The sequence below is a fragment of the Nylanderia fulva genome, unplaced genomic scaffold (genome assembly GCF_048542155.1).
Source record: "Nylanderia fulva isolate GAGA-0341 unplaced genomic scaffold, ASM4854215v1 Scaffold1446, whole genome shotgun sequence".
Taxonomy (NCBI): domain Eukaryota; kingdom Metazoa; phylum Arthropoda; class Insecta; order Hymenoptera; family Formicidae; genus Nylanderia; species Nylanderia fulva.
This window is the reverse complement of record NW_028189673.1, coordinates 1-13,240: the sequence shown is the minus strand read 5'-3', so window position 1 is coordinate 13,240 and position 13,240 is coordinate 1. Positions and strand designations below refer to the sequence as shown.

At 31.0% G+C, this 13,240-nt stretch overlaps 4 protein-coding genes across 6 annotated transcripts; 3 read left to right on the top strand and 1 right to left on the bottom strand.

Moving 5' to 3' along the window:
* Window positions 1-3,334: 3,334 nt before the first annotated feature.
* LOC146724179 (small ribosomal subunit protein uS14-like) lies at window positions 3,335-4,267 on the top strand. The gene is given in 5 exon segments (XM_085480350.1): window positions 3,335-3,370; window positions 3,372-3,386; window positions 3,388-3,413; window positions 3,884-3,983; window positions 4,089-4,267. Coding segments are annotated over 5 exon segments (171 nt in total). The 5' UTR covers window positions 3,335-3,349; the 3' UTR covers window positions 4,098-4,267.
* A 433-nt stretch (window positions 4,268-4,700) lies between these two features.
* On the top strand, window positions 4,701-10,891 carry LOC114940703 (E3 ubiquitin-protein ligase PPP1R11-like). 3 transcript variants are annotated; one of them, XR_014924182.1, is made up of 5 exons: window positions 4,701-4,834; window positions 7,049-7,157; window positions 7,232-7,387; window positions 7,474-7,599; window positions 9,008-10,891. XR_014924182.1 is itself a non-coding variant. In XM_085480347.1 (4 exons), the coding sequence occupies exons 1-4, from the start codon at window positions 4,748-4,750 to the stop codon at window positions 7,497-7,499; spliced, it is 378 nt and encodes a 125-aa protein (XP_085336473.1). In that variant the 5' UTR covers window positions 4,701-4,747; the 3' UTR covers window positions 7,500-7,726. The 3 variants fall into 3 exon arrangements, 1 of the variants encoding a protein (XP_085336473.1); XR_014924181.1 differs by having other exon boundaries at window positions 7,693-10,891; XM_085480347.1 differs by lacking the exon at window positions 9,008-10,891 and having other exon boundaries at window positions 7,474-7,726.
* LOC146724178 (succinyl-CoA:glutarate CoA-transferase-like) lies at window positions 4,843-6,664 on the top strand. Its single transcript, XM_085480349.1, is given in 3 exon segments — window positions 4,843-6,074; window positions 6,076-6,237; window positions 6,332-6,664. Coding segments are annotated over 3 exon segments (1,311 nt in total). The 5' UTR covers window positions 4,843-5,159; the 3' UTR covers window positions 6,566-6,664.
* LOC114940704 (F-box/WD repeat-containing protein 5-like) lies at window positions 8,195-13,133 on the bottom strand. The gene is made up of 9 exons (XM_085480348.1): window positions 12,440-13,133; window positions 11,595-11,752; window positions 11,340-11,517; window positions 11,003-11,191; window positions 10,661-10,895; window positions 10,394-10,569; window positions 9,970-10,297; window positions 9,682-9,894; window positions 8,195-9,117 (listed from the first exon to the last, which is right to left on the bottom strand). Exons 1-9 carry the CDS (start codon window positions 12,732-12,734, stop codon window positions 8,850-8,852), a joined length of 2,040 nt encoding a protein of 679 aa, XP_085336474.1. The 5' UTR covers window positions 12,735-13,133; the 3' UTR covers window positions 8,195-8,849.
* Window positions 13,134-13,240: the final 107 nt, after the last annotated feature.

Here is a 13,240-nt window from a genome sequence, read left to right as displayed (position 1 = left end):
ATCAAAGTAAAAGAAAAAAAAACTTTTTTAAACGAAACAAATTTTCCACATTTAAGCTTTTGTTTTAAATTTTTGTCAAAAAATTTTTTAGAAGATTTAGTAAACAAAAATTAAAAATATATTTCTTTTTAAAAATTATTGATCACGGCAACATAAAAACTTTTTTTTTTATTTTTTTTTAACTACCCACAAGAAGGACAAAAATAAAGAAGAAAAAAAATACCCGGGGATTTTTTATTTTTTTAAAAGGGTTTTTCTTAATGCTCTCATTCAAGAGAATACTATAATATCAGTTTTTTATACTGCAATAATTTTCAGTAATTATTTACAAAAACCCTTTTTAATTTTTATCATATTGGCAACTACCCCAATCATACCAATTTTCGATTTTCCTTTGAACCACAAGAAATTGATTCTAAATGTATAATTTTTAGCGTTTCTTTTGCTGCAAAAAAAATTTTCTTTGTTAAAAAAGTTATTTAAAAAAAAGCAATCTCGGACTTCAGGAGGTGGGAGATTCTTTAAAAATCCCTGTTTTGGGTGTTCAAGAAATCTCAAGAATAGCTTTTTTTCCAAAGTTAGCATGGTCTACCCCCTGGCATTCTATATAAAGAAACCCTCGCTTTTTTGCAGAGTTTGTAGTACCACGATTTTTATTCGCTACTTCCCTTTTTTCCTCTGTTTTTATTTCTTTTCAATGTTTAAAAATTTTTAAAATTTTTATGTGATTAAAATTTTATTTATATTTTTTGGGATACAATTTAAGAACTGACTAAACGAAATCTCCTGTTGGACTTTAATGCATTTAAATCTTACCCGTTGCTTTTCTCCCTAGTCTTCAAAGGGTTTTCTTCTGTTCTCTTGCCAAAACCAATCAATGCAAACGTTTGAAAGACTTTTTCGTACAACATTTATTTGGTGGATAAGCGCGAAACAGAAATTTGGGGGCGTTTGCCTTTCCTCATGTAACATCAAGTCTTCATAGGCTAAAACGAATTCACAGCTCGAAAATTTTTTTGCCGTTCCCAAACGTTTGGAAACTTCTCTATTGCGTCCCCCTTTTTATCAACACTTTCGGGTGGGATCGTCACTCGCTCCCACTTCCCCAGAATTCTTTCCGTGCTCTTTGAAATACGGCGAACGAATCTTTCATCGAGAACCCCAAGTTCAGTGTGTATTTCTTCAAGGACGGTAATTCCAAATGGTAGAAACTCACCGACCACGTACTTTTCTAGGGCTTCTGGATCGAAAGGATAATTTTCAAACCCGGGCGAAACGGGAAAATTCGCCTTGTAGGCTTAAACCGAAAAGGATCTAGGACGTGATGACAACTACACGCCCATTTCGAATTTTAGGCCATCGACGAGGAACGGCGTTGATAACTCTTGAACAAGGGGGGCCATCGGTTAAATTTGTGTCATCGTTGTCGCGAATGCGGATGCCTCATACGTTCGATTTTGTACGAATCTTCGTGGGAAATTTTCTTGACTAGTCGAGGAAAGCTTGCCGATCCTCGGGTATCTTGAATGCCGCAGTATATTCGTCCGCCCTGACGTCGACAGATCCCCTTTTTTGTAAAGACCCCCAAACCCGGGTGGTTGACCCTTTTGATGGTCCCCCAGTTTTTCCTAAAATCGTCACAACAGCGAAAAAGGTAATCGGGGCCCACAATAGATCCCAATAATTTTTTTTTCGCTTTTTTGGGAAAACCCAAATGTTGGGGCACCCCTATACATGTTTCAATAACCGGTGCGTTCCTTTTGGGGTAGATCCAGAATTTGGTCCGTCCTCTTTTTAAGTTTTTTGTCACTGGGCTTTTAAAAAGATCCCCAGTACGTTTGATAGGTAAAAAATAACCCTAAAGGATCAGGGCCCAACAAAGATGAATAATCCTTTAAATTACCTTTATCTTCAAATTTATATTTTTTTTTCTTTTAAAGCATTAGTTTCCTGTAACGCGTTTTGCGATTTTTATATTAAATTTATTAAAAAATGAATAAATACAAAAAAGAAAATATAATTAAATCTTTAAAAATTCTTTTTTTTAATTTTTAACCAATTTAAAAAAAAATTAATTAATTTTAAAAAGGATTAAATATTTAATATATAAATTTTATATATTTTCTTTTTTTTTTATTATTTCTTTAATCAGATTTAATTTATATCCTTAATCTCTAATAACCCCCTAAAAAAGAGAGAAGATGAGTGATTTAATTATGATTAAACTTTAATTTTTTGATTTCATTTCAAAAGCGTTAAATTATTGCTCGTTTATCATAACTTATGTATCTAGATAAAATAAAAAAGTTTAAAAATATTCTTTTAATTTTGCACCTTTTTCATTTCTCCCTTTTTGTATCTCATTTTCGCCTGACTGGCAAATTTTGTTTAAAGTGCTAATTAACTCAACTGTACAGTTCGAGATTTTGAAAAAGCCAAAACATCATGGAAAATACCGTTGTAACTTATCCCCGCTTTTATCGACGGCCTTTTCCCCGGGAAGGGAAGGCCGCCTTCAGTCTTTTAAGAAAAACCCCCTTTTTCTTTACACATTTCAATCTCCCTCGGAAAATTTTACATTATAATACCACAGAATTTTCTAAAAAAATTTTAACAAATTAAAATAAAAAACAAAGATTGCAAAATACAAAGTTCAAAAGAAGTCAACTAAATTTTTTTTTAAATTAAGTTTTAATTTTGATTGTACAATTGATTTTTTAAATGTTAAAACTATTTTTATTATTGATTATTATTAAAAATCTAATACATTATAATTTAATTTCTGCATTTATTTAATTTAAAATTTTAGTTCAAAGTAATAATTTAATTGATTTTGATTCGAATATCAAAACGATTTTTTTGTTTTATGTATTATTTTTGATTATATTTTTTTCATACATTTTTTATTATTTTTAAAATCCAAAATTTTTAAAAATTATTTTAAATATATAAATCTAACTTATATTTTCTTATGTTTCATGTTTTATTTCGAAATTTAAAATTTTGAAATAAAGTTTATTTTTGCACATATAAGAGTAAATACATATATATATCCGCTCTCTACAAAAAAAATTTTTAATTTTATTATTTTGCTAGATGAGTAATAGTGCATACAAATTTGTTGTTAATGTATCTCATTAACATAATAAATATAATATAAAAAGTTAAATATGTCGAAGAGAATTGAGTTTAAATACGCTTCGAAAAAAGTAGTCACGTGATTTTAATATTGGCGCCATAAAATTTTATTCATAATTCCGCTTTCCGCTTCCGGTCTTTTGCATCGTGTGTTCTTACTTTGTCGACTCGTTCTGAGCAGTTCGAAGTGTGTAAAAAAACACGTGTAGACATGGGTTTCCAGAATTTTTGGGTATTCTCATCCACGAAAATTACGGTCAAGGATCAAGATCCTGGTCAGTATAATATTCTTTTTGGGTTTTTAGCTTTTATTAACAATTAATTTATATGATAGACAATAGAGTTGAGCGATCGCATGGTGATCACCATGAATGTCATATTAGGCAAAAAAATGTTATAATTAGAGCAGAAAATTTGATATAACTAATTAAATTTGAAGTAATTCAATATATTTATATATCGATGTTAATTATTAATATTGCTTTTGTAAGATGTCTACAAATATACATACTAACCTCAAAAGTATCATGTGTTAAGTCGCACTGTAGTTATTTTATTTAATACTTTGTTTTACTTATTTTTATATATTTTTCCTCTTTTTTTCCATATTTAAATTTTAAATTATTTTAAACTTAAAACAATTGTGTGTAAAGTTTAGAAGATATTAAATAAATTTAATATTAATTCTAATATATATTAGATAAATGTACATATGTGTGTATTAAATAAATTGATTTTATTGTAGCCGTGCCTGTGCAAATAGACATGGGCTTATTCGCAAATATGGCCTGAACATCTGCCGGCAGTGCTTTAGGGAATATGCCGCTGACATTGGTTTCAAGAAGGTAAATAATGTTGACATATTCCAATATACATTAATATTTGTCGTTTATCTTATTATTTATAGAAAATAATGCAGCTAAATAATATCCTCTTTTTGTGTTTTTCAGCTGGATTAAATATACAAGACATAGAAAAAATTGAAACAATTTAATCGATACACCTATGTCTTCAACATCAGCACTATATTAGAATTACGGTGGAAAACAAATACAATGCTATTGTAACAATTGGTATATCCAGCACTCCATGCGATGTTCTTAAAATAAACATCCTTATGTTCTTGTAATTTCCTGTATTTTATCATATTCTATTATCCTTTTAAGTAAATTTTTTTTCTATAAATGTAAAAATTTTCAGTACGGTCGAAGAAGATTTTACCTTTTGTAAAAATTTTTATAAATATGTAACACTTGGAAAAACAATCTATCGTTATTGAAAAGTACTATTTATAATCATAAGTGTTACATATTAATAGAATTAACAAGCTGATTACAAAGAGAGAAATTGCATATGCATAATTTATCAGTAAATAATTTATTTGAAATTGCATTTTTAGAAATTTAATGTTCTTTCTAATTTAAGCGTCCTTTCCAAAATTAAAATGTTGAAAATTGAAATTGCAAAAAAGGACAATTTTGCATTCATATTCGCAATTGCAAAAAATATTGCAGCACTGCAGCAATGGCGGAAAATCACATAGGTTACGTTTGACGCTGCAGTATAATCGTGCGTGTCCCTCGTCCAAAAAAATAACGCGGACCAACACATGGAGAGAACGATGTCGGAGCAAGCGGCTTTGCAAACGCAAACGGAAACCATCTCCGAGGCGGATGTCACTGACTCCGGGTCACAGGTATGCACATTCGTTGTTACATCTTCATTTACGTATGTGACGTTTATTACTCGCTCATCGCGAGGACGGTGAAAAATCGTCGATGGTGACGTTATTTACAGAATGCAAATAATTATTCTTCTTACCTCGCTTCTTGTCACATTTTAATATCCCCTCCAATATCATACGATTCAGCATCTCGGTGGAGTAAGAACATCTTTATCTTATCTTAAACATAAAAAGTAGAGCACATACTCTTCTCTACTCCGATATACATAATTAAATTTAATATCCTTACGACGAGGTTATACAAATCATTTCTGGTTTCGTGCTTCAAGTGTCAACGATGATACGTAACGTGTTTACGGGTTTCTCGCGAAAGCTCGCGGGCGAGAGACTTTTGACAAGTGAGTACCACTTGAAGAAGTGCGAACGTGAGTTTTGTCAAACGAACGTCAAGCACGATCGTTCCCCGTTGAACGGGATACGGGTTCTAGATCTGACACGGATCGTCGCCGGGCCTTACTGCACGATGATTCTGGGAGATCTCGGCGCGGAGATCCTGAAGATCGAGCGACCTGGTGCTGGAGATGAGTCGCGCAAGTGGGGTCCGCCCTTCTTCGAAGGAACGCAGGAATCGACCTACTTCATGAGCGTGAATAGAAACAAGAAGAGCGTTTGTATCGATCTGAAGAGAGGTAAAGACATCATCTATGAGCTGACGCAAACTTGCGATGTCCTGGTGGAAAATTACGTACCAGGAAAACTGAGCAGCATGGGCCTAGGATATGAAGACATAGCCAAAGTAGCTCCACATCTTATATATTGTTCGATGACTGGCTACGGATTCAAGGGACCTTACGCAAATAGACCTGGCTACGATGTCATTGCTGCTTCCCTAGGTGGACTTTTGCACATTACTGGATCTAAAGATGGACCGCCATGCAAGGTTGGTGTAGCAATGACAGATTTAGCAATGGGATTGTATGCTCATGGAGCAATTATGGCAGCTTTGCTGCAAAGAAGAGAAATAAACCAAGGCCAGTGGATACAATGTGATCTTTTGTCGACTCAAGTTGCCAGTTTGATCAACATCGCTTCAAATTACTTGAATGGAAATAAGGAAGCAACAAGACGGGGATCTGAACATGAGAGCATAGTTCCTTATGAAGCTTTCCCGACGAAAGATGGATATATGACAGTTGGAGCAGGCAGTGATTTGCAATTTTTAGAGTTAATTAAGAGATTACAATTACCAGAAACTCATTAATAATAATAAATTTAAGAATAATGCTGCTAGAGTTAAGAATAGAACGGAATTACTGCAAATTCTTCGAGATGCATTTAAGAGGAAAAAAAATCAAGATTGGTCTGTGATATTTGAAGGTGCTTCATTTCCTTATGGAGTAGTGAACACTATAAAGAGGTAAATGAATTGATTTAAAATAATCTCAAATAATTTTGATTATTTACAACACATATGCAAAATTGCATCCTCTTAAACTGGCATATCATTTTCAGGTGTTTGATGATCCCCATGTAAAACATACAAAATTGATTAAAGAATTAGAGCATCCAGTTACAGGGAAAGTGAAACTTGTTGGGCCACCTGTGACATATAGCTATGCCACCAACAGAGTGAGATCATCACCACCAATGTTAGGACAACATACATCAGAAATTTTAAGAAATATATTAAAATATTCGGATGATAAAATAGAAAAGTTAATAGCACAAAAAATTGTGCAATAATTAATGAACATGTATTTAATCTTTTCTATGCAATTTTATATGTAACACTTATGCAACAAATTTTAATTTAATGATGTTTGAAGAAACTCTACTTTGTATGCATATATATATTATAAACATTATATATAAAACCATTACATTCTCAGATAATACAGTTTACAAATTTATATATATATATATTATATATAACACTTATATTTTATAAAATATAATATATAAATAAAATAAATATAATATAAATATAATATAATATAAATTTTATAAATATAATATATTTGTATGTATATGTGCCACAAACTTGGTATAAAAATATTATAAATAAAAAATATTAAATTTTTGAGTATATTTTATATTCATTTTCTATAATAAATATTTTTCAATTAATTGTGACAATATTTTTGTGATTACTACATGTAATTTAAAGTGCAATTAATTATTAGCTTTATTATAGTTTAATAAAATTTTCATAATTTTGTTTTATAGGATGTGCCTACTGTACGATTACGTTTACGAAAACCAAAATCGAGCAAAAAGGTTCAATGGACTGAAGGAACTGTTGATAATGAACATCTAAATAAGAAAAAATCAAAATGTTAATATTTATTTCTATAAAATTTTCTAGATTTATTCAAAATGTAAAAATTATATAATCTTTTTTAATAACAGGTTGTTGTATTTATGAGAGACCAAAAACTTTTGGTGAAAGTAGTTCCGAAGATAGCGATGATGAATGTGAACATTGTCATGGACATAAGGATGCTCATAAGAAAGTCTTACCTACAACTGGAAATGCCCATCAAGATGGAATGTCATCTCATCCTGGTAACTTTTTATAATAAATCTAGTAGTAGTATTAGTAACTTAATTACTAATGCATTTTTATCTCATACTGTTTGCTTTGCTTACAGAACCTATTGCAACAGGTTCAGCATAAATATACCCATATACCCATTGAAAACTCTGCTAAATGGAAAATAAATTCCTTTATGTTGTTTCTCAAGTCAGTATCATACAAAAGAAATGGCGGATTGTAGGTAAGTGATTATATAACTTATAATATATAACAAGCAGTAAATCAAATTAAACAATACAATGATTTTGTGAATCGTTACAATATATCCTTTTAGGTGTACAAACTATAAATATGATTCTGCACTAATACATGTGGCATTTTTATATAATGCTTTAACGATATCGCATGGAAGCAATGTTCAAAATTGTTGGTCTATGTAGATCGTATGTGATATCATAAGAATAGTAAATTATTGAATATTCTCTGAAAAATAACAATCATTCCTTAAATGTTTACATCCGAATCACTTTTTTCATATGTACTATTTGCTAATAGTTTTAGATTTTATGTTAAAAGAAAATATATATTACTTGTTAATCTGTGACTTTTATTAACATTCCACATTTAATTATAATAGATTTTTTAATTATATTAATTTTTTATATATTTCATAATTACTAAATCAAATTTGAACTTGTAACAAGAACATTGGAAATATCTCCAAATTTGTTCGTTTTTGTGGAAGATTTATTATATTACATTTATAATTTTATATTATAATTATACACCATACAAGATCAAAAAATGAAATGTATGAAAAAAATGATATAAAATAGTGCACATTTATATCCATTCATTATTTCCTTTGTTTAGTACAAGTATAAGTAGACGAAATAAATATTTCAAATTATAGCTAAAAATATATAGAATAAATTAAAAAATTTAGTATTACAGATCACATACATGTGTGAACAGAATTATAATCATGAAAAACTTAATAATCATTGCACACACACAGTGAAGGTTCCAATTTTACAATTTTATCAGAAGATAAATTCTATAAGGCTTAGAGTTCCATTTGCAGAAGCTATATCAATAAACTTTAACCTGACAATTTAAAAATAGTTTGATGATATTCTTTAATATTTAAATAATGTAATTTTAATTTTTTTTAATTAGATATTTTCTAATTTTAACAATAGATAATAATTCTTTGCGATATTCATTCTTTTAACAACATTTTTAGTAACTCTTTCAAATAGTACTCATCTGGTGAGATTCCAGATTGTATTACATTATAAGAAATAAAAGTCTGCACGTGCGTTTGTGTGCATAAATCCCAGGCAATCAAAAAATAGATTGATTATTTGTGCTTTTACATGATAGTAGTATTTTGGACGATTTTGTATACAATTTAACTTAAGTGCAGAATATATCTCTAGAAATCTTGTAAAAATAAATGTTTTAAATTGGAAATTTAATAGTTTTTAGTCAGTCGATATTATTACTGCTTCTCTGAAACCTACGTCTTTTTCGCACTTCCATCCCTCTACGATAAGAATTTTCATCTAAACCTAAAGCCTTTACCATAGCCCGACTTCGCCATATTTTAACTGTATAATCATCACTGGTTGTAACTAACATTTCAGGATCACGTGGATTAAAAGCTACGGAATTAACTACATCGGTATGAGGAAATTTTGCTAAACAAATTCCATAATGTCTATCCCACAAGTAACCATGTTTGTCTTCTGCACCGCTGTAAACAAAGATATTTAATAATTAATCTTAAACGACTTGACTACGACGTAACTAGCAATTTTATTTGATTATTTCACGACGTTTCGACCATTTGGTTGTGGTCCTTTTCAAGTGAAATTTCATCAATTAAACCGAGATTAACATAACATCACACCGGTGTTATTTGAAATCGAAAGTTAAACGTTAAAAGAGGAACACGTCCCATCGTTATGATGTTTCGTCAACAACATCATAACGATGGGACGTGTTCCTCTTTTAACGTTTAACTTTCGATTTCAAATAACACCGGTGTGATGTTATGTTAATCTCGGTTTAATTGATGAAATTTCACTTGAAAAGGACCACAACCAAATGGTCGAAACGTCGTGAAATAATCAAATAAAATTGCTAGTTACGTCGTAGTCAAGTCGTTTAAGCTTATTTTCACCACTAGCGACAAATATTAATTTTGATTGATATTAATTTTAATTAATAATTAATCTTACATATTTTTTTAGAAATATAAAATTTTTTGTTAAATTAAATTGATGAATTATGTAAATGCAAGTCGAATTATCATTACCTTGCTACATATTCGTTACACACGTCCAAAAATATAAAGAAACATTCGTTATTAGGTGTATACGCCTTGTGTGCTCTTAACATTGTACCAACTTGTTTTAATGTTACCAAGTCAATCACGTGTATATCAATTTCTTGTGCTATCGGTGGTGGTTGTAAAGGATTAGTAATAACATAACCCTTTGGCCATGGCCTTGTATTTACATAAAGATATCTGTATGAAAACGTATGTGTAATTAACAACGCTTCAAATATATCATCTTATGATATGATAATACTGATAACTGACCTATGATCAGGAGAAAGTCCCATTCCAATGATGTGACCGTGAAGATCAATCAAATGATCTATCTTATCGAATTTGTCTGCTACAGATGCATAATTTAACCAATCTTCTACTGACGGAGTATTTTGTCTCTCTCGCTCCCTTTCCCGCTGAGCTATTCTCTCGCGTAGCGATGGTCCCGGGTCCAATCTTCTCGGGAAACTAACTAATTTAATTCTTTTAAAACCAACTTTATGCGGAGTATATGTTTTGGAGCCAGTTGTAAATATAAGAAACTTTTCTGGATTATTGGCTAACTCATCAGTATCACATTCTTCGGTTATTGAAGATTCTGTAAATTTATTTTTTTTTTTTAATCATATTTTATACAATAATTATAACGATCGATTTTTTACTACTATGCATTACGCGTGCGTAATTTTTCTACCTCCAGACTCGCTCTCTTCTTCCCACAATGGATTCTCACTTTCGCTGTCGCTTTCATGCGCCTTCCGCTGCATCTCAACTTGCCTATATTCCTGGTTGTATTGTATAGGACTAGCATATTCGAAACCGTCACCAAGTTTTCTCCAATTCGAAAAACCACCTTCTAATTTACTATATCTATCATACATAAATATACATTACATAAATGTTAATCATTTAATAAATAATAAATTTATTATAATGTCAAACAGGAATAAATTAAACATACTGTAATCTCGATGATGCATGGTGTAGCACTTCTGGTTCTTCCTGCTGTTGCGAGCTACTAGGTTCGTTTGAAGGTGACAACAAATCCTTGTGACTTGGCGGATTTCCTTTTTCCTCCTTTGTATTTGAGGAGGACGGTTGGCTTTGTTGTTCTGTAGTTTCAGCTGGTGCAGGCGCTAAACAATTTGCAACCATAATTGCTCTAATTGAGGAAGCATTTCCATTGTAGAATCTGAGAACAATTACAGATTTGTGAAAAAAAATGATTTTCGACAACTATTTATGTGCTCCATTAGAATTAACATTAAAAATGAAGAAAGCATATTAAATGTAACTTTACCTAAAAGTTGAGTCATGATGGGGACATGTTCACTAGCTGATTCCTGGTTTGCCTTATTCAGCCAAACTATACTAGTACTGACCAAATGTGCCAACCAATGCAGATTTCCGCTTAAAAGGTAACGCTCACTGTACCATGTACCAAATATGTCATACGGCTTATTCACTACTCTACATTGAAGGTCAAAGCCAGCTACGAATAAACATAAAGCATATATAAGAAATTATTTGAATAAGAATTGAAGCCTTTTATTTAAAATATGTCAAAAGATAACTTATTATCTTCTTATTTAAGATTTATCAATTTACATAATTTTCTTCAAAATTTTTTATTTACTTACGTGCTACTTTAAAGACTGCTATTTCTCCCGAAGTACTATGGGGTGTACCAAAATGTACACCAGAAACAAGAAGTAAGGTATCTGTACAATTAAACTGTGAAAATTGTGTATATTTCCAACTAAATGTTTTCATATCGTGTAAATATTTTATAGTAACAGGATATTGACTTTGCCATACCTGAAATAATAGCATATTTGTAATACTTGATATCTGCAAGAGAAAATAATAAGTATAAACGACAGAAAAAAGCTTACAAGAATATATCCATCTTTTGAACAAGTTGCAAACATTTTGCCATTATGGGAGAAGCTCACATGTAAAACTTGATGTGAATGTTCCTTGAGAATTTCAGTTTCTATCAGTGGAGTGTGATATGCCAAACGTTTAAATTCTCCCAACCAAGAAGTTTTACCTAAGAGAGAAAGAAAGTTAATAATAATTACTAATATTCTTTTAATCAAGAGAGATGTATAAAACATAAAATGTAATATATTAATATGTATGTGTAAATTAATTAATGTAAATATTATTCTCTCTTCCATTAAAATATTTATGAAATATATGTCAAAAGATGTACACAAAATTAGATATATGTATTATTGCTAATAAGGATATCATACATAATATACAGATACAAAAGAGGTCATTAGACAGACATCAAAACAGTGAGAATTGTCATAAATTTTAATGAGTATGTAAAAACAATTCTCAATAAAATTATTATAAAACTCATTTAAGAGTTTAATCAAAGCTCATTTAAGCTCTGTCTGATATACTTCCAAATAATTACTTTTTATCATTTGTTCTTAGTATTCATTATCTTTATATGTATTGTCTTATTATCTTTTTATATATGTATTATATAAAAAATAATTATCTAATTTAACTAAACTGAGTTTTTTCTTGTGGTTCAAATAATTGTTCAAACTGAATAACACAATAAGTGAATCACACAAAAGAAATTATATTTTTGATCCATCTCACGCATGTAATATGCAACAAAGTATATTTATATTTTCAAATCACACACGCACACATACATATATATACATAAATAAATATGGTGACGTCGAAAATACTACTGCTGTACGAAACAAACCTGGCACGATGCCGACGTCCGGATCTATCTTGTACGTACGATAAAATAAATATTTCCATAGGAACTCGTCGCGCGACACCCTATGCCAGGAACTGCACACTTCACCCGCGATCGTCAACTCCTTCGGGCTCAGGTACTGGAAGATGCTCAGGAGAATCGAGTCTGGCATGTAATACCAATTGACGTCGCCCTCGCTTTGCTGTGACAAGCACTCGCTATTGTTATCCGACTCGCTGACATCCTCGTCAGCTGATTGACGATCCCGCGCGACGTCGTCGTTCTCGATGCCGTCCATCGTCCAAACGCGGCGGTTTATTTACTGGAACAGCTGATATCTGTCAGCGACTGTGCAGTCACTACGCAGCCGAGGATGCACGAACTCGACCGAGGTTAGAATCTCGTCACGCGGGCGATCCTCGCATCACGGAGCCACAGATTAATAGACAGATCGCCAAAGGTCTGGATGAAGGAGAGACCAGCATTTCTCACTGATTTCAGCGCCATATCGTAGTAGTGGTCAATGCAGTAACTATTAATACGTTCCCAAGATAAGAGCGTCTCATGCTCATGAACTCGTCCGGCGGCATGTACGAGATTTATCTTTTCGTAGCGTTCGCGTATTTCGGAAAGGACAGAATTTTATGATGTTATAAATAAATAAATAAATAAATAAATAAAATATTAACCTGATCTATTATATTTATTTTTTAATAAATGTTTCATTATTATTATCATCTAAGTCTAAGTCGTTTAATTAATTTTTAGTTTTTTAATAATTAATTTAATTTATTCTAATCATTT

Bases quoted from the DNA above. Each gene is read 5' to 3' on its own strand.
- LOC114940703 (XM_085480347.1), top strand. From the start codon at position 4,748: ATGGAGAGAACGATGTCGGAGCAAGCGGCTTTGCAAACGCAAACGGAA. The intron at 4,835-7,048 runs GTATGCACATTC...TTTGTTTTATAG, and splicing joins TCACTGACTCCGGGTCACAG to GATGTGCCTACTGTACGATT. The intron at 7,158-7,231 runs GTTAATATTTAT...TTTTAATAACAG, and splicing joins AAATAAGAAAAAATCAAAAT to GTTGTTGTATTTATGAGAGA.
- LOC114940704 (XM_085480348.1), bottom strand. From the start codon at position 12,734: ATGGACGGCATCGAGAACGACGACGTCGCGCGGGATCGTCAATCAGCT. The intron at 10,896-11,002 runs TAGGTAAAGTTA...CTGTAATTGTTC, and splicing joins CCCCATCATGACTCAACTTT to TCAGATTCTACAATGGAAAT. The intron at 10,570-10,660 runs GTATGTTTAATT...TATGTATGATAG, and splicing joins CATGCATCATCGAGATTACA to ATATAGTAAATTAGAAGGTG.